General features: G+C 39.8%; 1 protein-coding gene across 8 annotated transcripts in view; it reads left to right on the top strand.

Moving 5' to 3' along the window:
- Nucleotides 1-23,606, top strand: part of ARMH3 (armadillo like helical domain containing 3) — a 190,645-nt gene that overhangs the window by 101,095 nt on the left and 65,944 nt on the right. For 7 of the 8 annotated variants that reach the window (XM_087432488.1, XM_087432490.1, XM_087432489.1 and 4 more), the window contains one exon: nt 15,528-15,603. In XM_087432488.1, coding sequence (XP_087288614.1) covers nt 15,528-15,603 — 76 coding nt within the window. Of the gene's footprint in view, nt 1-14,477; nt 14,880-15,527; nt 15,604-23,606 lie in introns of those variants that run through there. The other variant, XM_087432492.1, reaches the window with a different exon arrangement.

Genomic DNA, 23,606 nt, shown 5'->3' with positions numbered 1-23,606 from the left:
TTGCTGGCACCAAGTCAGCTGGAGCCTGAGCACAGCCAAGCTGAAGCAGCTGGAGGTTGAGCCTAAGGAACTGGGAACGGGTCACGGTCAAGCTCATGCAACTGGGGCTGTGGCGCAGTGGAGCCAGGGCAGCGGGTGCCATGGCGGGTCCAGCCAGAGCAGCTACAGCTGTGGTAGGTGGGGCCTGAGCTGCTGCCGCCTCTGCTGGCCACCAGTGCTGGTGGGGCCAGGGCGCTTGGGGGCCCCTGCCTCTGTGGGCGGGGTGCGGTCTCGCTGCCGCTGCTGATGGGGCCTGGGCGCCTGGGGGCTGCTGCCTCTGGGGGCAGGGCACAGTCGCACTACTGCTGCTGGTGATGCTCAGGTGCCTGGGGGCCGCTGCCTCTGGGGGTGGGGCACGGTCACGCTGCCACTGCTGGTGGGACTGTGGCACTGGGGGGTTGCCACCCCTGGTGCCCAGGCGCTTTGGGGCTGCTGCATCTGGGTGTGGGGCACGGGCACACTCTGCTGCTGGTGGTGCCCAGGCGCCTAGGGGCTGCTGCCTCTGGGGGCAGGGCACAGGCAGGCTGCCCTGCTGGTGGTGCTCGGGTGCCTGGGGGCCGCTGCCTATGGGGCCAGGCAGAGCTGAAGTGCCACTGGGCTGAAGTGCTGGGCAGGCTGGGTGGGGGACGGGCATGTACTTTTGCTTCCCTGATCTCAGAGGTCTCTTGCCTCGCTCTTGCTCTCTGTTCTCCTGAGAGGCTAGCTTGTCAAAAGTCCCCTTGCAACAGTTCTGCTCCCTCTGTAGGGGGATTCCCCACCAGCTGTGAGGGGTCTTGGAGAGCACAGATTTTCCTGCAGAGAGCCACCCCCCCCCCCTTCCCCGAGAGCTGCGTGGTCTCAGTCTCCCAGTTGCAGTCTTTGGGGAAGGAAGGGAGCTGCTCTTACCTGTTTCCACTTACTGGGGGGATTCCAGCACTGCTGTCCTTGGGTGTACAGCTGCCTGGGTGCGTCAGACGTCCCCTGTGTTGTGGGAATGGCTTCTGTTGGAATATGAATGTCCTTTTTGTTGTGGCTTAGAGGCGAAGAGTTCAGTGGGGTAAGCTCACTCTGCCATGATGCTGATGTCCTTAACAATGTCTTTTGAAGAAGTTTTTAGTTTTGGTAAATACAGTTTATTAATTTTTTTCTTGTATCGTTTGTGTTTTTTGTGTAGTAGCTAACAAATCTTTGTCTAATCCAAGGATAAAATGATTATTTCTTATCTTTTCTTCTAGAGTTTTATAGTTTTACCACCTTAACATTTAGGTCTAAGATTTATTTCGGGTTATTATTTCTCTCTATACTGCTAGGTTTGGCTTGAGGTTCATGTTTTGTATATGAATGTTCACTTGTTTCAGCACCATTTGTTGAAAAGACTGTCTTTCTCCATTGAATTGCTTTGGCGCGTTTGTCAAAAATCAATTCACCATATGTATGTAGATCTATTTCTGGATCTTATATTCTGTTCCCTTGATGTATGTGTCTGTTCATTCACAAATAACACTGTTTTGGGGCTGGCCCCATGGCCTAGTGGTTAAGTTTGGTGGGCTCTGCTTCGGCGGCCCAGGTTCAGTTTCCGGGCACAGACATACGCCACTTGTTGGCAGCCATGCTGTGGTGGCGACCCACATACAAAAGAATAGAGGAAGATTGACACAGATGTTAGGTCAGGGTGCATCTTCCTCAAAAAAAAAAAAGAAAAAAACGGTCTTGATTACTATAGTTTTGTAGTAAGTCATGAAATCAGGTAGTATGAATCCTTCAACCTTGTTCTATTTCAAAATTGTTTTGGCTATCTTAGGTCCTTTACTTTTCCATATGAATTTTAGTGTATGTTTTTTTCAAAAGCCTACTGGAGGGGCTGGCATGGTGGCTAGTGGTTAAGTTTGCGTGCTCTGCTTTGGCGGCTCTGGGTTTGCAGGTTTGGATCCCAGGCATGGACCTACACGCTGCTCATTAAGCCGTGCTGTGGTTGTGTCCTACAGACAAGATAGAGGAAGACTGGCACAGATGTTAGCTCAGGGACAATCGTCCTCAAGCAACAACAACAAAAAAAACACTACTGGAATTTTGATTAAGATTATGATGAGGGCTGGCCCCATGGCTTAGCAGTTAAGTGTGCACGCTCCGCTGCTGGCGGCCCGGGTTCGGATCCCGGGCGCGTACCGACTCACTGCTTCTCCTGCCATGCTGAGGCCGCGTCCCACATACAGCAAGACGTGCAGCTATGACATACAACTATCTACTGGGGCTTTGGGGGAAAAAATAAATTAATAAAATTATAAAAAGAAAAAAAAAAGATTATGATGAATCTATAGATCATTTTAAGGAAAATTGAGGGCCGGCCCCATGGCTTAGTGGTTAAGTGCACACACTCCGCTGCTGGCAGCCTGGCTTCGGATCCCGGGCGCGCACTGACGCACTGCTTCTCTGGCCATGCTGAGGCCGCGTCCCACGTACAGCAACTAGAAGGATGTGCAGCTATGACATACAACTATCTACTGGGGCTTTGGGGGAAAATAAATAAATAAATAAATAAATAAATAAATAAATAAATAAATAAATAAATAAATAAATAAAATTATTAAGGAAAATTGACATCTTACTAATACGTCTTACAATCCATGAACAGACCATATCTCTCCATTTATTGGAAGTTGTCTTTGATTTTTCTCATCAATATTTTATAGTTTTCAGCATGCAAATCTTGTACATATTTTATTAAATTTATCTCAAAGTATTTCAAGGATTTGAGTGCTATTGTGAATGGTATTTTTTAGAATTTTAATTTTTATTTGTTTGTTGCTAATATATGAAAACACTATTGATTTTTTAAATTTGACCTTGTATCCTGTCATCTTGTTAAATTCACTTGTTAGATTTAGTAGCTTCTTATAACCTTTTTGGGATTTTCTATGTAGACAATCAGGTTGTTTGTGAATAAAATAGTTTTATTCCTTCCATTCCAATCTGTATAACTTTTATTTCTTTTTCTTGCCCTATTTCATTGGTTAGGACCACCAGTAGTATGTTAAATTAGCATGGTGAGAATGGGTATACTTGCCTTGTTTCCAGTCTTAAGATGTAAGGATTCAGTTATTCTCCATTAAGTGTGGCATTAGCTATAGATTTTTTAGAGATGCCCTCTATCAGCTTGAAAAAATTCCCTTTTGTTTCTAATTTCCTGTGAGTGTCTCATTAATGAATGTTGGATTCTGTTTAAAAAGTTTTAGCATTTACTGAGATAATCACATGGTTTTCCTACTATAGACTGTTGATATAGTGATTGATTTTTGAATGTTGAACCAACCCCACCTGATTGTAACATCATTTTTATGTGTTGCTGGATTTGATTTGGCAATATTCATGAGGGATGTTGGTCTGTAATTTTATTTTCTTATGATGTCATTTTGGTTTTAGTATCAGGTGATACTGACCTCATAAAATGAGTTGGAGAGTATTCTCTCATCCTCTATTTTCTGGAAGAATTTGTTTAGAAGTAGTATTATTTCTTCCCCAAATGTTTGGTAGAATTTGTCAGTGAAGCCAAGTGGACCTGGAATTTACTTTCTTGGAAGGTTTTTAACTATGAATTCAATTTCCTTAATAGATATAGGACTGTTTAAGTTACCTATTTCTTCTTGAGTGACTTTTGGAAGTTTGTGTCTTTCAAGGAATTTGTTTTATTTCATTAAATTGTGAGTTTTATAGGCATACAGTTGTTCATAATATTTTAAACTTTTAATGTCTGTAGTCAGTACTGATTTCCTTTCTTTTATTCTTGATATTGGTAATTTGTATCTTCTCTTTTTCTGGGTCAGTCTGGCTACATGTTTATCAAATTTATTGGTGTTTATTCAAAGAACGAGCTTTTAGTTTCATTGATTTTTTTTTTCTTTTTTTTTTCCTTCTGTTGTTTTTCTGTTTTCTATTTCATTGATTTCTGCTGTTATTTTTATTTACATTTATGTTGCTCTTTTTATTCCTGAAGATCCAGATTTCCTTCTGGTATCCTTTCTGTCAGTATTAAGAATTTTCTTTAGCATTTTTTTTTGAGCTCTCTTTCTGTTAGTTCATTATTAGCATACAGAAATGCAACTGATTTTTGTAGATTGATTTTGTACCCTGCAACTTTGCTGTAGTTGTTGATTATTTCTAATAGTTTTCCAATGGATTCTTTAGGGTTTTCTATATATAAAATCATGTCATCTGCAAATAGTGAGAGTTTCACTTCTTCGTTACCTATTTGGATTCCTTTTATTCCTTTTCTTGCCTAATTGCTCTGGCCAAAACCTCCAGTACTATGTTGAACAGGATTGGTGAGAGTGGGCAGCCCTGCCTTGTGCCTGTTCTCAGAGGAATGACTTTCAGTCTTTCCCTGTTGAGTGTGATGTTGTCATAAATAGCCTTTATTATGTTGAGATACTTTCCTTCTATTCCCATTTTGTTGAGAGTTTTTATCATAAATGGATGTTGTATCTTGTAAAATGCCTTCTCTGCGTCTATTGAGATGACCATGTGGTTTTTATTCTTTGTTTTGTTGATGTGAGTATCACGTTGATTGATTTGCAGATGTTGAACCATCCCTGCGTCCCTGGTTTAAATCCCACTTGATCATGGTGTATGATCTTTTTAATGTATTGCTGTATTTGGTTTGCCAATATCTTGTTGAGGATTTTTGCATCTATGTTCATCAGTGATAGTAGTCTCTAATTTTCTTTCTTTGTATTGTCTTTGTCTGGCTTTGGTATCAGGGTGATGTTGGCCTTGTAGAATGATTTAGGAAGTGTTCCATCTGCCTCTATTTTTTGGAATAGTTTGAGAAGGATGGGTATTAAATCTTCTTTGAATGTTTGGTAGAATTCGCTGGAGAAGCCATGTGGTCCTGGATTTTTATTTTTTGGAAGGTTTTTGATTACTATTTCAATCTCTTTACTTGTGATTGGTCTATTCAGATTCTCCCTTTCTTCTTGGTTCAGTTTTATGAGTTATATGAGTCTAAGAATTTATCCATTTCTTCTAGATTGTCCAATTTGTTGACATATAATTTCTCATAGTATTCTCTCATAATCCTTTGTATTTCCGTGGTATCCATTGTAATTTCTCCTCTTTCATTTCTAATTTTATTTACTTGAGCCTTTTCTCTTTTTTTCTTAGTAAGCCTGGCTAATGGTTTGTTGATTTTGTTTATCTTCTCAAAGAACCAACTCTGTTTCATTAATCCTTTCTACTGTTTTCTTGGTCTCAATTTCATTTATTTCTGCTCTGATTTTTATTATTTCTCTCCTTCTGCTGACTTTGGGCTTTGTTTGTTCTTCTTTTTCTAGTTCTGTTAGGTGTAATTTAAGGTTGCTTATTTAGGCTTTTTCTTGTTTGTTCAGGTGGGCTTGTATCACTATGAGTTTCCCTCTCAGGACTGCTTTTGTTGCATCCCATATGGTTTGGTATGGCATATTTTCATTTTCGTTTGTTTCCAGATAGTTTTTGATTTCTCCTTTAATTTCATCGATGATCCATTCGTTGTTTGGTAACATGTTGTTTAATCTCCACATTTTTGTCACTTTCCCAGTTTTTTTTTCATGGTTAATTTCCAGTTTCATAGCATTATGGTTTGAAAAGATGCTTGTTATCATTTCAATCTTCTTAAATTTATTGAGGCTTGCTTTGTTTCCCAACATATGGTCTATCCTTGAGAACGTTCCACGCGCGCTTGAGAAGAATGTGTAGTCAGCTGTTTTTGGATGCAGTGCTCTGTATATGTCTACTAGGTGCATCTCATCCAGTTTTTCATTTAAGTCTACTATTTCTTTATTGACTTTTTGTCTGGATGATCTATCAATTGATGTAAGTCGGGTATTAAGATCCCCTACTATTTTTTTTTTTTTTTTTTTAATTTTTTGTTTATTGCAGTAACATTGGTTTATAACATTGTAAAAATTTCAGGTGTACATCATTGTACTTCTATTTCTGCATAGATTACATCATGTTCACCACCAAAATACTAATTACAACCCATCACCACACACATGTACCCAATTATCCCTTTCACCCTCCTCCCTCCCCCCTTCCCCTCTGGTAACCACCAATCCAATCTCTGTCCCTATGTGTTTGTTTATTGTTGTTATTATCTACTACTTAATGAAGGAAAAGCTCCCCTACTATTATTGTGTTGTTGTTAATGTCTCCTTTTAGGTTTGTTAAAAGTTGCTTTATGTACATTGGTGCTCCTATGTTGGGTGCATATATATTTATAAGTGATCTGTCTTCTTGGTGGAGTGTCCCTTTTATCATTGTATATTTCCCTTCTTTGTCTTTCTTAACCTGTTTTATCTTGAAGTCTACTTTGTCTGATGTGAGTATGGCAACACCTGCTTTCTCTTGTTTGCCATTAGCTTAGAGTATTGTCTTCCATCCTTTCACGCTGAGCCTGTGCTTGTCTTTAGTCCCGAGATGTGTTTCCTGGAGGCAGCATATTGTTGGGTCTTGCTTTTTAATCCATCCTGCCACTCTGTATCTTTTGATTGGAGAGTTCAGTCCATTTACATTTAGGGTAATTATTGATATATGAGGGCTTAATGTTGTTGTTTTGTCACTTATTTTCTGGTTCTTTTGCGTTTCCTGTGTTTCTTGTCCCATTTGTTTTGGACTGCCAATTCAGTTTGGTTGTTCTGTCTTATGACTCTTCTAGTTTTTTCTTTATCATATGTGATTTTGTTTTGATTATTTGATTTTGTTTTGATTATTTGTTTAGTGGTTACCTTGAGGTTTGTGTAAAAAATCTTGTGTATGAGATAGTCCATTATCTGATGGCCTCCTATTTCCTTATACTAAGTCAATTCAATCACTTTCCTCTTCCCCTTCTAAGTCGTTCTTGTTATACCTTATTCTATCTTGTGTTGTGGCTGTGTGTTTACATTGATGAGGTTAAATTTATTTTGGTGAATTCCTTCCTTTGAGCTTTGATTTTGGTATTTAAATGGTTGCTAACCTATTCCGGTAAAGATCTACTATTTTTCTGAGTTTATCTACCTATTTTTCTCCTTGCCCCAAGCTTTGTATTCCCTTTCTCTTCTTTTTTTCAGGCCTGAGGGCCTTCTTGAGTATTTCTTGTAGTGGGGGTCTCATGGCCGTGAACTCCCTTAGCTTTTGTTTATCTGGGAGAGTTACTATTTCTCCATCATATTTGAAGGATATTTTTGCTGGATAGAGTATTCTTGGCTGAAAGTTTTTGTCTTTCAGTATTTTGAATATATCATTCCAGTCTCTCCTAGCCTGTAAAGTTTCTGTTGGGAAATCCGCTGAGAGCCTGATGGGAGTTCCTTTGTACTTTATTTTTTGTTTTTGTCTAGCTGCCCTTAATATTGTTTCTTTGTCATTGACTCTGGCTAGCCTTACCACTAGGTGTCGTGGAGAGGGCCTTTGCCTGTTGACATATTTAGGTGACCTGTTGGCTTCGCTTACTGGTATTTCCTGCTCCTTCCCCAGATTTGGGAAATTCTCAGCTATTATTTCCTTGAATAGGCTCTCTTTTCCTCTTTCCCTCTCTTCTCCCTCAGGAATACCTATAATTCTTATGTTACATTTCCTAATAGATTCAGATATTTCTTGGAGACTTTCTTCATTTCTTTTTAGTCTTAGTTCTCTTTCCTCTTCCATCCTGGAGCATATCTGTATTCCTATCCTCTAAAATGCTAATTCTTTCCTCCATATTGTCAGCTCTATTCTTTAAAGATTCCAGATTCTCCTTTATCTCCTCCATTGTGTTCTTCATCTCCATCAGCACTGATTGGTTTTTCTTTATGATTTCAATCTCTTTTGTGAAGAAACTCCTAATCTCATTGAATTGTTTGTCTGTGTTGTCTCATATTTCGTTGAGTGTTTTTATGATAGCTATTTTGAAATCTCTGTCGTTTAGGTTATGGATTTCTGTGTCTTCAGGGTTGGTTTCTGGGTGCTTGTCATTTTCCTTCCGGTCTGGTGATTTCATGTATCTTTGCATTGTGGTTCCTGTGTTGGCTTTGTTTTTCCTCTTCCTGGAAATCTCTGGTTGCAATTTCCACCCGCTGCCACTGTGTGGTGGTAAAGGGCTGTGTAATCTGAGCCCCCTGTGCTCTGCCGCAGTTTTTCAGTGCGATCCGTGGGTCGGATCGTTTGGTTTGGTCTGGTCGGCTGAGCCCCACGGTCTAATTTTCGGGGACGAGGTGGGGGGGGACGGGGGCCTCTCTCTTTTGCCCTCTGGGTCCCTGGCGTGGGGGGCTTCTCATTCACCCCTCATTATTGCTCGCTGGTGTGCTCAGATGTTGATGGTACTCTGTAGCAGTTCTGAGTCCTATGTGTGGGAGTTTCCCACTGGCTGAGAGAGCCCCAAGAGCTACGGTTTCCCGCGGAGGGCCGCCCCTCCCCCCTCTCTGGGAGCCGTGCAGACAGGGATCGCTGATCTGATGGGGAGGGGGAGGGGTTCTCCTTACCTCTCCTCACTTCCTCCTGGTGCCCAGCATGTTCCACTCTCAGATGTGCAGCAGTGTGGATCTTTCTGGTCTTGCTTTTCACTGTCTGGGATTCCGTTTTTGGTCTGTGACTGTTCCTTTTGTTGTATCTTATCGGGGGAAGAGTTCACGGGAAAGCTCACTCCACCGTGACGCTGACGTCTCCTTAGCATTTTTTTTAGAGCAGCCTTCTTGATGATGAGGGTTTTTTTTGTTTTCCTTCATTCCTGAAGGATATTTTTGCTGGATATAGAATATTAAGTTGATAGTTCTTATCTTTAAGAAATCTGAGGATGTTATTCCCCTTTTTCTGACCTCCATGGTTTCTGACCTCCATGGTTTCTGAAAAAATAAATCATTTGAATCATTTTTCCCTTGCTTGTAATATGTTGTTTTTCTTCAGCTCCTTTTAGGGGTTTTTCCTTCTTTGGCCTTCAGCAGTTTGATTATGATATGTCTAGGCATGGTTTTTCTTTGAGTTTATCCTGTTTGAGGTTTGCTGAACTTGTTGAATCACTATATTTGGGAGATTTCAGCTATTCTTTTTTTTTTTAGCTTTTTTGTTTTGTTTTGTTTTGAGGAGCATCAGCCCTGAGCTAACATCTATGCCAATCCTCCTCTTTTTGCTGAGGAAAACCAGCCCTGAGCTAACGTCTATTGCCAGTCTTCCTCCTTTTTTTTCCCTTTTTCTCCCCAAAGCCCCAGTAGATAGTTGTATGTCATAGTTGCACATCCTTCTAGTTGCTGTACGTGGGACTCTGCCACAGCATGGCCTGACAAGCGGTGCGTCAGTGCACACCTGGGATCCAAACCAGGGCCGCCGGCAGCGGAACACACGCACTTAACCGCTAAGCCACGGGGCTGGCCCCTCAGCCATTCTTTTATGCAAATTTTTTTATGCCCTAATTTCTTTCTCCACTTCTTGGACTACAATAACACAAGTGTTAGACTTTTTGATATTGTCCCACAGGTCCCTGAGGCCCTGTTTGATTTTTTCCTCCATTTTTTTCTGTTCTTCATATTTGATAATTTTTATTGCTCTCTCTTTAGGTTCACTGACTCCTATGTCAATCTATTCTATTAAACCCATCTGGTGAATTTTTTATTTTAGATGATATATATTTTACTTCTAAATGTTTTAATTGGTTCTTTTTTATAGTTTCAATTTCTCTGCTGAAAAGTTCTGTCTTTCCATTGATTCAAGTGTGTTTATCTTTTTCTCATGGAGCATAGTCATAATAGCTGCCTTCAAGTCTTTGATTATTTTAACATGTGTGTCATCTCAGGCATTTGTCTGTCTTTTCTCTTGAGAATTCGTCACGTTTTCCTGTTTTATTTTATATCTTGGATCTTTGTATGTCCCGGTTATTAATAAGTTGAGTAATTTTGGATTACATCCTGGATATTTTTAATGTTATGTTGTGTAGACTCAGGGTTCAGTTATAATCCTCTAGAGGGTTTTTTTTGGTATGAGCAGGCAGTCAATTTAGATTTAGACTGCAAGTTCTGTCTCAACTTCTGTGGCTGGTGCTTCCAATATCAGTTCAATTTTCAAAGCCTTTTCTGTGCTACTTTGGATCTGGTCCATGCATGCACCACTCACAGGTTAGTTGGAGACTTAGACTGTGGTTCAAATATCAGTTTAGTTCTTAAAGCTTTTGCTTTGCTGCTTTGTGTGTTTTCCATGCTTGCTCAGCTCAAGGGTGAGTCTGAGAATTACACAACTTTCATATCCAGAATTAGGGGAACACTGTCCTGTCTGTCTAGGATTCCCTCTATGTTCTCTGACCAGCAGAAGCCCCTTGTCCTGGTTTCTGTCTACAGAAAGATGAGGTCTCTATTGAAGTTTTAGTCATCCATCCAGCTTCTCCATCATGCATCTCTGTGACTATCTGATCCTTGATGCAAACCTGTAAGAGAAAATAGGAAAAAAGAAAACCTGGAAACCCACTTTTGTGAGTATTTATCCAAGTTTTGACTCCCCTCTATAATCTGTCTGCTTTTGTTTAATTTTCAGGGCCCTCAGCAGTTACTTTTTATATTTTGTACAGGATTTTTAGCTGTAATCAGCAGGAGAGGGAGGCTGTAGTGGACTTATTCTGCCATACTGGAAGTAGATCCTCACCTTCATTTTTTAAAGACATTTTTGCTGAATATAGAATTTCTTTCAATGCTTAAAAAATGTCATTTCGTTGTTTTCTAACTTGCATAGTTCCTAATGAGAAGTCTGTTGTCATTCTTATCTTTATTTCTCTGTATATAACGTGTTTTTTTCCTCTTGATGCTTTTAATATTTTCTTTTTATCATTGGTTTTCCACAGTTTGCTTATCATGTGCCTTAGCATGATTTCCTTTATGTTTATTTGGCTTGGGGTTCCTTGAGCTTCTTGAATCTGTGGGTTTCTAGTTTTTATCAAATGTGGAAAATTTGGGGCAGTTAATTTCTTTAAATATTTTTAATTCCCTCTCTTCTTTTCTTGTTTTAGAACTCCAGTTATATATGTGTTAGACCTCTTGACGGTGTCCCATAGGTCAGTAAATCTCTGGGCTTTTTTCTTTCTTTCCTTTTTTTTTTTGTCTTTTCTCTCTGTTTCATTTTAGACAGTTTCTATTCCTCGGTCTTCAAATTCACTGATCTTTTCTTCTGTACTTTTTTAATATGCTGTTATCTCATTAATCTCAGTTCATTTTTTCCAGTGTATTTTTCATTTCAGAAAGTTTTTTTCTTCCCTAGAAGTTCTATTTGGATGTCTTTTTTAATATGTCCATTTCTGTCTTCATCATGTTTCTGTTTTCCTCAATCTTCCTGAACATATGGAGCATATTTACAATAGTTGTTTTAATTTCCTTGTCTGCTAATTCCATCATCTCTCTTCATGTCTAGATCTGTTTTCTATTTTTTTCCTGCTTATGGGACATGTTTTTCTGCTTCTTTGAATGCCTGCTAATTTTTTAATTGGATTTTGGACGTTGTAATTTTAGTGTTGTGAGTGCTGGATTTTGTTATGTTTCTTTCTTTCCTTTTTTTTTTTTTTTGTGAGAAGATCAGCCCTGTGCTAACATCTGCCGATCCTCTTCTTTTTTTGCTGAGGAAGACTGGCCCTGGGCTAACATCCGTGCCCATCTTCTTCCACTTTATATGGGACGCTGCCTTTATATGGGACGCCGCCACAGCATGGCTTGCCAAGCAGTGTGTCGGTGCGCGCCTGGGATCCGAACCGGCGAACCCCGGGCCGCCGTAGCAGATTGCCCGCACTTAACCACTTGCGCCACCGGGCCAGCCCCCTGTTACGTTTCTGTATATAATGTTGGTTATGTGGAATCAATTTCATCCTTTTAGGGTTTGCTTTTAAGGGTTGTTAGAGCAGGTTGACAGCAACCTTTAATATTGGCTCATTTGGCCCCATTACTAATGCAATACCCATCTGCAGACTCTACCTGATTACCCATATATTAGTAGGTCTTTCCACTCTTGTTAGTGGAAACACAAATTATTTTATTTGTGGAGTCCTTCATGAGCTCCACAATTTCTTCTTCTTTCCAGTGGTTCTTTGCCCCCAGCCTTGGGTAGTTTTCCATTCTGTATGTGCAAATCACTTCTCAGCAAAAGTTGTAAGAGGCCCCTCTACAAACCTCCACAGTTCGCTGTTAAACTCCCTCCTCTACAGTACTCTCCTACTACAAATTCTAGTTGCCTTGGCCTTTCTGTGCTGATCTCTACGTCTTTGGCTTGGCAAGACTTTCTGAGTTCTGTGTAGGTTTCTCCTCCCTGCCCTGCAGGCTGGAAACTTCTCCATTCAGTAAGCTGGGGTACTCACAGGGCTCACTTTGTTTATTTTCCTTCTTCAGGGATCACAGTTCTGTATGCTTGTTGTCCAGTGTCTCATAACTATTCTTTCATATATTTTATCCAGTTTTCTGTTGTTTAACGTAGGGGGGTAAATTATGTCTTTTTACTCCATCATGGCTAGAAGTGGAAGACTCACTGAGACATTTTTGATAAAGGCACACATTTAACGTTCCTATGGCATTAATTTACTGCAGTGAAGTTCACTGAACAGGAAGGACCTCCAGGGGCTGGCCTGGTGGCGTAGTGGTTAAGTTTGCGAGCTCCGCTTGGGTGGTCTGGAGTTTGCAGGTTCGGATCCTGGGTGTGGACTGACACACAGCTTGTTAAGCCATGCTGCAGCGGCATCCCGTATAAAGTAGAGGAAGATGGGCACGGGTGTTAGCCCAGGGCCAATCTTCCGCAGCAAAAAGAGGAAGATTGGCAACAGATGTTAGCTCAGGGCTAATCTTCCTCACCAAAAAAAAAAAAAAAAAAAACAGAAACAAAAACAAAGGAAGGACCTCCATAAGAGCTGCTCTGAACTATAAATGATACCATATTTTGAATTGTTTTTCATTTAAAAAAAAGATAATTACCAGTGCTAAAGAGAGAGCAAGGTGAAAAAAATAAAAAATTTCAGTCTCTCCTTTCTAGTACTACCAGTATTTTCATAGTTGTATATTAGCCTACTTGTATGCATAGTTTTATATAGCTGCAATCATACTGTCCTTCTATTTTGTGTTTTTTTAAAACTGTATATCATAAAACATTTTCCTATTTTTTTGTTTCCTGAGTCTCTTTTTTTTGCATAGTATAGGTATAGTTTATTTAACAATTCTTTCTTTTCTTGGAAATTATGGTTGTTTCCAGTTTTTGCTATTACTTAAGTCTCTTTTTTTAATGGCTTCATAGTATGTTATTTTTGTATACCATAATTTACTACACAAATAATTACCTTAGCTTGAGGCTTTTAGGGCACTTTGAAACAATTTTGCGTTCAGATTTGGTAACTTAGAAAAGAACGTAAAAGCCTGTGGTGTTTCCAAAGAAAATGCAGTGATGAGGTCATCTGGGTGCCTGTTCACTAAGGAACAGAGCTGACAGGATGTTACCGAGAAATAATTCATGGATAGAGTTAAATACCACTCTGAGGTAAGGAGGGGAAAATTCAGCTCAATTCCATAAATGTTTAGGTCTCCACCATCAGAGAATTTATGATCTAGTGAAAAACAAACTCATCTAAATAGTTTTTGTGTGTGTGTGTGTGTGTGTGTGTGTGAGGAAGATTAGCCTTGAGCTAATCTATTGCCAATCCTCTTTTTGCTGAGGAATATTGGCCCTGGGCCAGCATCGATGCCCATCTTGCTCCACTTTTTATATGTGGGACATCTGCCACAGCATGGCTTGATGAGCAGTGTGTAGGTCTGCACCTGGGATCTGAACCTGTGAACGCTGGGCCGCCGAAGCAGAGTGCATGAACTTAACCACTATGCCACTGGGTTGGCCCCCTATCTAAATAGTTTTCACAATTGAGTTGAAAAACATATGTCTGACCTGCTGAAACAATTTTGTTCATTACATGGATAAATTTGTACATACACTGGATAACACCTGAGTTCTGACTGTAGAGCTCTAACTTGGAACTATACCAAGTTCCCCTGTACTAAATCTTGTAAATTAGAAAAACAGCAGTCTGATAATATGTCTTATTAAGGCTCCCATCTTTTCTTTCATAAAATTGCACGAATTTATAAAAATGAGATACTGTTAGAACATATGCAGAGCAACCACATGAGTTTTCTTTCCTTGTTACAGCCATAGGCCCTCTTTCTGATAGAGCTGCTGCTGACTCTTCTTGCTGGAAAAATACTGGTCAGGAGTAGGTCGTGATGGTACTTAGATATAAAGTTCCTATGCAAATTGGTTACACATTTCTTAATGTTAGTTAGGTTCTGCTTTCCTTCCTTTGGGGAAGCCTCAGTTACATTCATTCATTTGTTTGGGAGGCAGTCTATTTAAATTAATAATAGCTAATACTTACACAGCATTTACTATGTGCCAGGCACTGATCTAAGGCTTTATATAAGTTAACTTCTTAATTTTCACAATAATGTTTTCATGTAAGTATCACTGTTATTCTCTAGTAAGTGGCGGGGGCTGGATTTGGACCCTGGCAGATGGCTTCCGAGTTCGTACTCTTAACCACTCACTATGTAAGTATAGCTCTAGAGTCATTCCCTCCAGGTTCAAATTCCAGCTCCATTACTTACAGTTGTATGAATGACCTTGATCAATTACTTGTCTCCTCTGAGTCTCAGTTTCCTTATCTGTATGCTATATTGCATATAACCTAACTTCGTCTAGTTCCTGGCACATAGTAAACTCTCTTCATATTTAGTTCTTAGTAGCTATTCGTTCATTAAAAACATATACTTGGAGTGCCCACCATGTGCTTACGCTTTCAAGGAGCACTTGTGCTGGTTTGTCTCTTTTCTAAAATGGTATAGGTACTGTAATGTGTGGCCCTGAAGCTCATAGCTGATAGAAGATGCTCTGTATTTCCATCATCTCTCCTCCTGTGGGTAAGTGTGGAAAAGAGATAGAATTTGGTCAGAGAAAGGAAGAATATTCCTGTTGATTCATGTTGCGGGTCACACACTTAAGTCAGAGGAGCTAAAACAGGTTACTCCTTGATTGAAACATGACTGTCCTCTGTCTGGCAGGGTTATTTGTTCTGTTTGACTCAGCTTAGACCTTTAGGAGAAAGATATATATGAAACAGGAGGGGACACTTACCCAGCTAGCCAATTCTACTAAATCAGCTCTAGCCATTAGGGAAATGATAAATGTGGCAGCCAGGTTACGCTCACATCACCACCCCAGTGTAGATTTTAAATGAATGCAAAAACTAAGTATGGAAACCTGTTAGCAGGGAGTGGAGGGAGGGGGACCCAAGGCAGAGAAGGAGTAGAGTATTTTGATAGAAAGTGAAAAAAAGAGAAAGAAATTCTCAGTGAAAATAGTTGTGAATAAGCCCTTATATTTTTCTCTAGGATGAGAATGTTATAAACAGAAGCTTGGCACACGCTCTGTGTGGTTATCCTAATAGTGTTATTCTGAGATGTGTCTTCATTCTTCATATTTGTGTTTTATATCAGGGGTCTGACAGATCTTTGTGCTTTCCTTCTTTACAGTCCTGAGGCTTTCTACCAATGCAGGCCAGTGGAAAGAAGCAGCCAGCAAGGTGACCCATGCGTTGGTTAATATCAGGTAAGGAAGGAGAATTTATCTCTTTCAGAGTTTCTTGGCTCATCCTGAGGTTTATTGTACCTTTCTAAGTAGAGTGTGTTGAACACCACTACTATTTTAAGCCCCGATGTCTGTAGGAGTTAGAAGAAATTGTCGTACTTGATCAAGAAAAGCAGGAGTACGTGAGACTTTCATTTTGTCATATTGAAATAGCTCACAATGCTGTTCTATGAATTTTCTTACCAAGAGATGGTTGCAAGCCTTTTTCAGGCATCTTTGTTGCCATAGTATTTTCTGTGTATAGGCCATCTGAAAGCTTTTCTCTGAAAATTTTTTCGCCATTCTCCATGAGTTCAATGAATGACTCATGGGGATGTGGAACTTAGACGTTTTGCTTTTCGTGGCTATTTCTATTTGTGGTAAACAGGGGCAAATGGAGCTCATGGGGCTAAGTCATTTTAGGTTCCTTATGAAACAACAAGGCAGTTACAGAGTGCTGTATGTATTGGATAAAATTGAGTCAGACATGGAGTTGGTTTAGGGTCTTGAGGAAATACCACACACTCACAGGAGTGAGCTGTTTATAAATGGAGAGAATGTGCTTTCAATATTATGAAACCTAAAGCTGACTTTTTTTACATTCCTTTCTCCCTTTGTAGGCACATTTTCCATTTTCTCAACATTTATTAAATTGTTCTTGCGAACAATTGAAAAATTAACATTGAGTAGAAGAGGCAAACCCAACAGATAGGGAAACTTGATTTAGCTCCAGATGTAAGCCTTGCCAGACATTCCCAGTAATAGTAATGCACATTTACAACTTGGTATAGATTCTAAAGTGTGACATAGCTGAGATTCAGTGTTTGTTTCTATATCTTTCTTTCTTTTTTTTTTGTTAAAGTAAAATGTTTTGTTCCTGCAGTAATTTACTACAGTATTTGGCACATCTGGGAACAAAAGGAAAAGTGTGAAATGTGTGCGTTGGGAGGGCTGAGATGAGGGAGCAAGGGAGTGAGATGTGCTAACAAGATTGCATTGAAGGTTGTTCTGCCTTACCTGACCCCAGAGACATTTTGCAGCAAACACAGTTTTATAAATCTCACAAATAAATGCATATCTGCACCTAGCAAATAAACCAGATACTATGGTGAAGCCTTATGATAAATGTGATTTTCTGTAAGAATCAGGAATTACAAACCACCTTCTCCCAAATATCCCTTTGTGACCCAAGGGCGGTATGACAAATGTAGGTGTTTGAAAGAAGCACCAGATTCTGGGCTAGAGTAGGAAGTGCATATGGGTATAATTTATGTTGTGTTTATTTATTCATGTATTTACTTAGGCTTTCCAGGCAGCTCCTTTTCATCTGGGGCCTGTTTCCTTGATCACATTCCTTTATGCTTGCTTTACCTCCTACTTGGTTGCTTTTCCTTTTAGCAGCTTCTGGCTTGGCTGCTGTCCTTTTTCTTCACAAGAACCATCAAATAGCTGATTTAAGCTCTTAGCCCATCCTTTTTCTGAATAGCCCAGAAACGACTGGGCTGAGCTTTGAGCAGATGCCCATAACCAAGACCTCTTCCTTCTCTTTGCAAGTCTCTGTCAGGCCTATACCTTCATTTTCATTCCTCAAACTTCTTTGATGAACTTGTGGCAGAGAATAATTACATCATCTTCACTGTTGCTAATGAATTAGACTCAGAGTATATGTCAGAAGTATCAAAGATCCAGTCAATTTTCTCAAGAGATTACTGCAAAGATGTGTTTGAATGTTACTTATCACACTAATGCCAGATGAAGGGAAAATATTGGTGACGCTAAGCCTGCAGAAGTTTACTTTTTTTCCTTTCTGACATTGATTTTCACTTAAGTCCTAAATTTTGTATTAGTTTTTCATATACTGTCTTTTTCAATCATCAAACTCTGTAAAGTAGAGTGTATTATAAACTTTAAAAAAATATACTTTTTACCAATGAGGAAACTGATGTGTTAAAGATATTGTGAATTGCAGAAAGTCACACAATTGTTGTGTGGCAAAGCTGGGAATTAATCATAGGTCTTCTAACTCCTAAGTCCAGAGCTCTTTCTTCTATACCATAATGCCTCCTTCTATAGAGTTGCATCAAAGGCTACCATGGAGGTAAACAGAAAACTCAGCGTGATGTGTTGAAAGGAGAGTGGAAATTTGAGTTAGAGAAACTGGATTTTTTATTTTTGTCTGTACTACTTAATGTGTGACCTTAAGCAAGTTGTTAGCTTCTCTGGACCTCTTTCCACTAGCTATAAAATGGAGGTCATGATAATATCAACTGTTTCACAGGGAAGTGGTTGTGAGAATTATATAATGCAATGTATGTGAAAGCCCTTAGAAAACTATAAAATACTGGTCATTTCACTTTGCATGTCCTTAAGGTTCATCTCTGTTGCAGCATGTGTCAGAATTTACTTCCTTTTAGGCTGAATAATATTCCGTTGTAGGTATATGCCACATTTTGTTTATCCATTCATCCCTTGATGAAACCCCAAGTGGGTTGTTTCTACTTTTTGGTTATTGTGTTTTTGGTTATTTGTACATGGGTGTACAAATATCTGTTCAGTCACTTCTTTTTCGTTTCTTTTGGGCATATACCCAGAAGTGGAATTGGTGGATCCATTAGTAATTCTGTGTTTTATTTTTTGAGGAATTGCCATACCATTTTTCAGGTTTTACATTTTGAGCCTTCCTTAGAATATTTCCTAAGTTATGTCTTCATTCGATCCTTCTATAACAGTTAAGATGTTACCCTTAACCTTAAAAGATGGTTTGCTTTTCTTTGTAGGTAGACTTTGATGCTTTGAGTGAAGATGGTCTGGGGAGTTTTCTTTTCTGAGAGTTAGTACTCTCTTAGCTGAGTGCAAAAAAACAGTATGCCTGAGAAGTGTGCATTCCACTGAGCCAGCGGTAATGAGTGCTGCCTTATGCTCCTTTGCTTTTTTCTGAGAGCTCATGTTATACTTCCATGACACTATTAACTTTGAGTGATTTAGAAAAACAGGTGTCTGAAAATTGGACCTGTGGTCTCCCAGGGATACTGTGGGATATTTAACTCTTGGCCACCAAGTTGATTATCAGGATAGAGTATATAAAGGCTTAGTAGCAAAATTGTGATGGTATTCAACATTTACTTCTGTTGTTTCTAAAGGTTATTTGTGCTGATCTCACACCTGGAAAGGATTTCTAAGGCAGAGTGAACAGCTCTTAGCCATCTCCCCTGTAGTATGTTCTTTGATAGCCATGGGAAGGAATTGGGTTGCATGTGAAATTTTCAGACACCTAACAGCTGGGAGGGCCTCTGAGACTGATTTGCCAGTTGATGATGGCTACAAGTCTTTGGGATCTTCTGGAATGCAATGCATCTAATGGCAACCCTAACATGGTATCTCACCAGCAGATAAAAGGCAGCAGAAAGACTGTAGACCTTTCTGTTCTTTGGAGTTTAGATTTGACAGTGAAAATTAAAAGTACTTCCACATGCTTAGAGGCCTAAATTTGCTCAAGTGTCAGTCAGTTTGCATTTCACTAGTCTTTCTTGGCTTAGTCATGCTAGTTCTTTACTTGTCAAAGCTATTTGTGTTTAAACAATTTGTCTCTCTTCCTGTTTGATCCTTCAGAGATTCTTAAAATGCAGCTGCTTAGAAACTACTATTTTTATTAGAACACCTGATGTCATTAACGTACAGGGCCCTATGTTTGTTCCTTTCCATAGGAGGATTGTTCCATTGCTTTGCCACAAGAAAAATAAAATATTGTTGGTCTACCTTTAAAATTCCACTTGAGGGGGCCAGCCCCGTGGCGTAGCGGTTAAGTGCGCGCACCCCACTGCTGGCGGCTCTGGTTCAGATCCCGGGTGTGCACCGACGCACCGCTTGTCAGGCCATGCTGTGGTGGCATCCCACATAAAGTGGAGGAAGATGGGCACGGATGTTAGCTTAGGGCCAGCCTTCCTCAGCAAAAAGAGGAGGATTGGCATGAATGTTAGCTCAGGGCTGATCTTCCTCACACACACACAAAAAAATTCCACTTGCTATATTTGTTACTTCAGCTGCCTTCACAGATCTACTGGTGGTCTACAAAGGAAAAATACTTTGAAGGGCCATGTGCAGGGCTGGAAGGAAGACATTTGGGAAGTTTTGCTTAGAGACTTCTATGCTAAATATTTCCTGCCACCACTTAGCAGGTTACCCTAGTAGTAGGTGGGTCCTATACTTTAGGAAGATGTCTGCTGACTATTATCCTAATTAGTCGAAAAAGAAAAAGAAAAACGTTAGACTAAAATCTGAGTTGCATCTAACCAAAGAACTTTCTTTTTTTTTTTTTTTCGTGAGGAAGATCAGCCCTGAGCTAACATCCATGCTAATCCTCCTCTTTTTTTTGCTGAGGAAGACTGGCTCTGAGCTAACATCTATTGCCAATCCTCTCCCTTTTTTTTCCCCAAAGCCCCAGTAGATAATTGTACCTCATAGTTGCACATCCTTCTAGTTGCTGTATGTGGGACGTGGCCCCAGCATGGCCGGAGAAGCAGTTCGTCGGTGCGCGCCCGGGATCCGAACCCAGACTGCCAGTAGTGGAGCGCGCACACTTAACCACTAAGCCATGGGGCTGGCCCCTGTTTGTTTTAATGCCACTTGCTCATTATAGAAATTTTAAACAATGCAGAAAAGTGCAAAGAACAAAGTAAAGTAAAATCATCTGAAATCTCATCATTCAGAGGTAGCAATATTACTGTTTTGTTGTGTCTCCTGAACATCTCTAGTTGATTTTTTTTTAAACTAACCTAAATGAAATTCTTTATCCTTATTAAAAGTATCTTGTTCATTGCAACCCATCATTCTAGTTTATCAGGGTATTTTTTAAAATTTTCTTTTTTATTTATTTAACTATTCTTTTGTGTGAGGAAGACTGGCCCTGAGCTATTATCCGTTGCCAAACTTTCTCTTTTTGCTGAGGAAGATTGTCCCTGAGCTAACATCAGTGCCAGTCTGCCTCTGTTTTGTATATGGGATGCCACCACAGCATGGCTTGATGAGGGGTGCATTGGTCCACGCCCGGGATCTGAACCTGTGAACCCCGGGCCGCCAAAGCGGAGTGCGCAAACTTAACTACTATGCCACCAGGCTGGCCCCTATCAAGGTATTTTTTGAGTCCTGATTATGTCATTCTATGTATTGGTTTTCCTTTGCAGCTTTGTTATCATCAGCACATTTGGTAAATGTGCCCTCTAAATCTGTTGTCCAGATGCTTTGATCTAATCCTGACTCTGCTACTCATTTGGTGGATGATTTAGGAATCATCTCTCCCCTTTCTGGGTTTTGGCTTGCTGCTGTTATGTAAAATGGCCTGGAAGACTGAAAAATTCCTTAGGACTTGACTGCAAAGCTCTTTTTTTTTTTTTTAAAGATTTTATTTATTTATTTTTTCCCCCAAAGCCCCAGTAGATAGTTGTATGTCATAGCTGCACATCCTTCTAGTTGCTGTATGTGGGACTCGGCCTCAGGATGGACGGAGAAGTGGTGCCTCGGTGCGCCCCCGGGATCCGAACCCGGGCCACCAGCATCGGAGCGCGCGCACTTAACCACCAAGCCACGGGGCCGGCCCTGCAAAGCTCTTTTTAAAGAATAAATTTGTGAAGAAAAAACTGTGAGTGGGAAATCATCAGCCAGGGCCAGACTAGAAAAATAAAATCCTTTTATAGAAAAATCAGGGACAACAACTTTCACAGAATGGTTCAAATCTTCCTCTACCCTCCTACTCTCTCAAAATCCCAGCAGAGGGATTTACCAATTGAAATATTAAAGAAAAAAGAAAAGAAGAAGAAAGAAAAAAGATTGTAGCAAGCATTAGTTCTTCTTATAGTGAGAAATTAGAGAGAAGATGCAGGTAAAGAACAGTAAAAAAGGCAGTTTGGCGTGAGGGTGGATGAGAGAGCTTTACTGAGAAAGATAGTAAGCTTGGTGGTCACAATAAGGGCTCTTCTGAGTTGAGGTCCGGGGGGAGAGAAAAGTGTGAAACTCACTGCTACCTGCTGTTTCTCCCCTAAACAAGCCTTGCCTTGTGTATTGCATTTCCCCTGGGTTCTTAAAGAAGGTGTGTGATAATCTAAAACTGAAACCGGGACAGCGTTTTAAACAGGCAATTAATGACATGTTAAGAATTTCTAGGACCAGTAGATTAATTGTTAATTGAATTGTGTCTGCATTTTACTGTCATTTTACTGTAATATCAGCCTAGTTATAAATATAGTGTTACATAGTGGAAGATAATAATAAGCAGAATTATGCACTCAGTGATCAGACTTTATGAATTTCTAACAATGAGGAAAGATTTTCTTCTTAAACTGTCTCTTGCTATTCTTTTTATGTGGGTTTTGATTAATTTTACCTCGATTATACATTTTTCCCTGGAGCTCAGATATTGTGCATGCTCTAGCAAAGTAGGCTCCTGTTGTAAGAGGTTTAAATGAGATTTTTTCTTCCAATTGGTTTCTATATAATTTCTTTTAAAACCAGTAACATGTGAGTGGGATGTCAAACACAGGGTATGCTAATGCATTTTCACTACCCTGTTCACCAAAGAACATTAATTTCTCTCTCATTTGACACTATTTTCATATGATGAAAGTTCTCAATCTCAAGGAAGCTCCAGACAGTTGGTTCTCATTGGTCTCTCCTCTCCTGCATTCATCTTGGTGACACCTCTGAAAAGGCAGCAGGAGTAGCCATCTGTAGTTGGAGCTCATTCTGGGTAGAAGGGAGTGGAAGATTTCTTTTCTTTTTTTTTTTTGTGAGGAGATCAGCCCTGTGCTGACATCTGCCAATCTTCCTCTTTTTTTTTTTTGCTGAGGAAGACTGGCCCTGGGCTAACGTCCGTGCCCATCTTCCTCTACTTTATATGGGACACCGCCACAGCATGGCTTGCCAAGCAGTGCATCGGTGCGCGCCCGGGATCCGAACCGGTGAACCCCAGGCCGCCGCACAGGAACACGCGCACTTAACCGCTTGCGCCACCGGGCCGGCCCTGGGGAGTGGAAGATTTCTGACCAGAGTTTTGACTGTACCTTTCTTATGGGATAATTTTCTAGATGGGATTCAGATAGAGATGGATTGAATCTGTTCCTTTTTCCCATTTAATCTGAACTAATTTCCTACTTAAAAATATGAACTATTTGTTAATTTCTAAAGAGTATTATATTAATGTATATTTGTAATAAATCTTGATCCTAAAATGATCATCTGTGACCCACTCACCCTAAGAAATAGAATGTTACCAACTCACTGAAACTCTATCTTTGTTTCTTTTTAATTGAGGTATTATACATGGTAAAATGTGCAAAATCTTGTGTGTAATTGAACTACTTTTTACATATGTATATACCTACGTAGTCACCATCCAGATCAAGACATAGAGCCTTTCCATCACCCCAGAAAGTTCCCTCATGACCCTTCTTTTCCCCAGAACTATGCACTTTTCTGACTTCTTTCACCATAAATTAGTTTTGCCTGTTCTTGAACTTCATATAAACAGAATCATGTAGTATGTCCTCTTTTGTGTCTGGCTTCTTGCAGTCAATATAATGTTTTTGAGATTCATCCACTTTCTGGTGTATATTAGTTCATTTCTTTTTTAGAACAGTAATTTAAGTGGTTTTTAATTGTGGTAAGAATCATATAAAATTTACCATCTTAACTATTTTTAGGTGTACAATTCAGTAGTGTTAAGTATATTCATGTTGTTCTAAACAGATCTCCAGAACTTTTTCATCTTGCAGAACTGAAGCTCTATACCTATTAAACAACAGCTCCCCCCAGCCCCTGGCAACCACCATTCTACTTTCTGTCTCTGTGAATTTGACTACTTTAGATACCTCGTATAAGTGGAATCATACAGTATTTGTCTTTTTGTGACTGGTTTATTTCACTTAATACAGTGTCCTCAAGGTTCATTTATGTTGGAGCATGTGACAGAATTCCCTTCCCTTTTAAGACTGAAT

This window comes from Ceratotherium simum, chromosome 6 (assembly GCF_057802395.1).
Source record: "Ceratotherium simum simum isolate JZ-2026a chromosome 6, ASM5780239v1, whole genome shotgun sequence".
NCBI classification, from domain to species: domain Eukaryota; kingdom Metazoa; phylum Chordata; class Mammalia; order Perissodactyla; family Rhinocerotidae; genus Ceratotherium; species Ceratotherium simum.
This window is presented reverse-complemented; position numbering and strand designations above follow the sequence as displayed.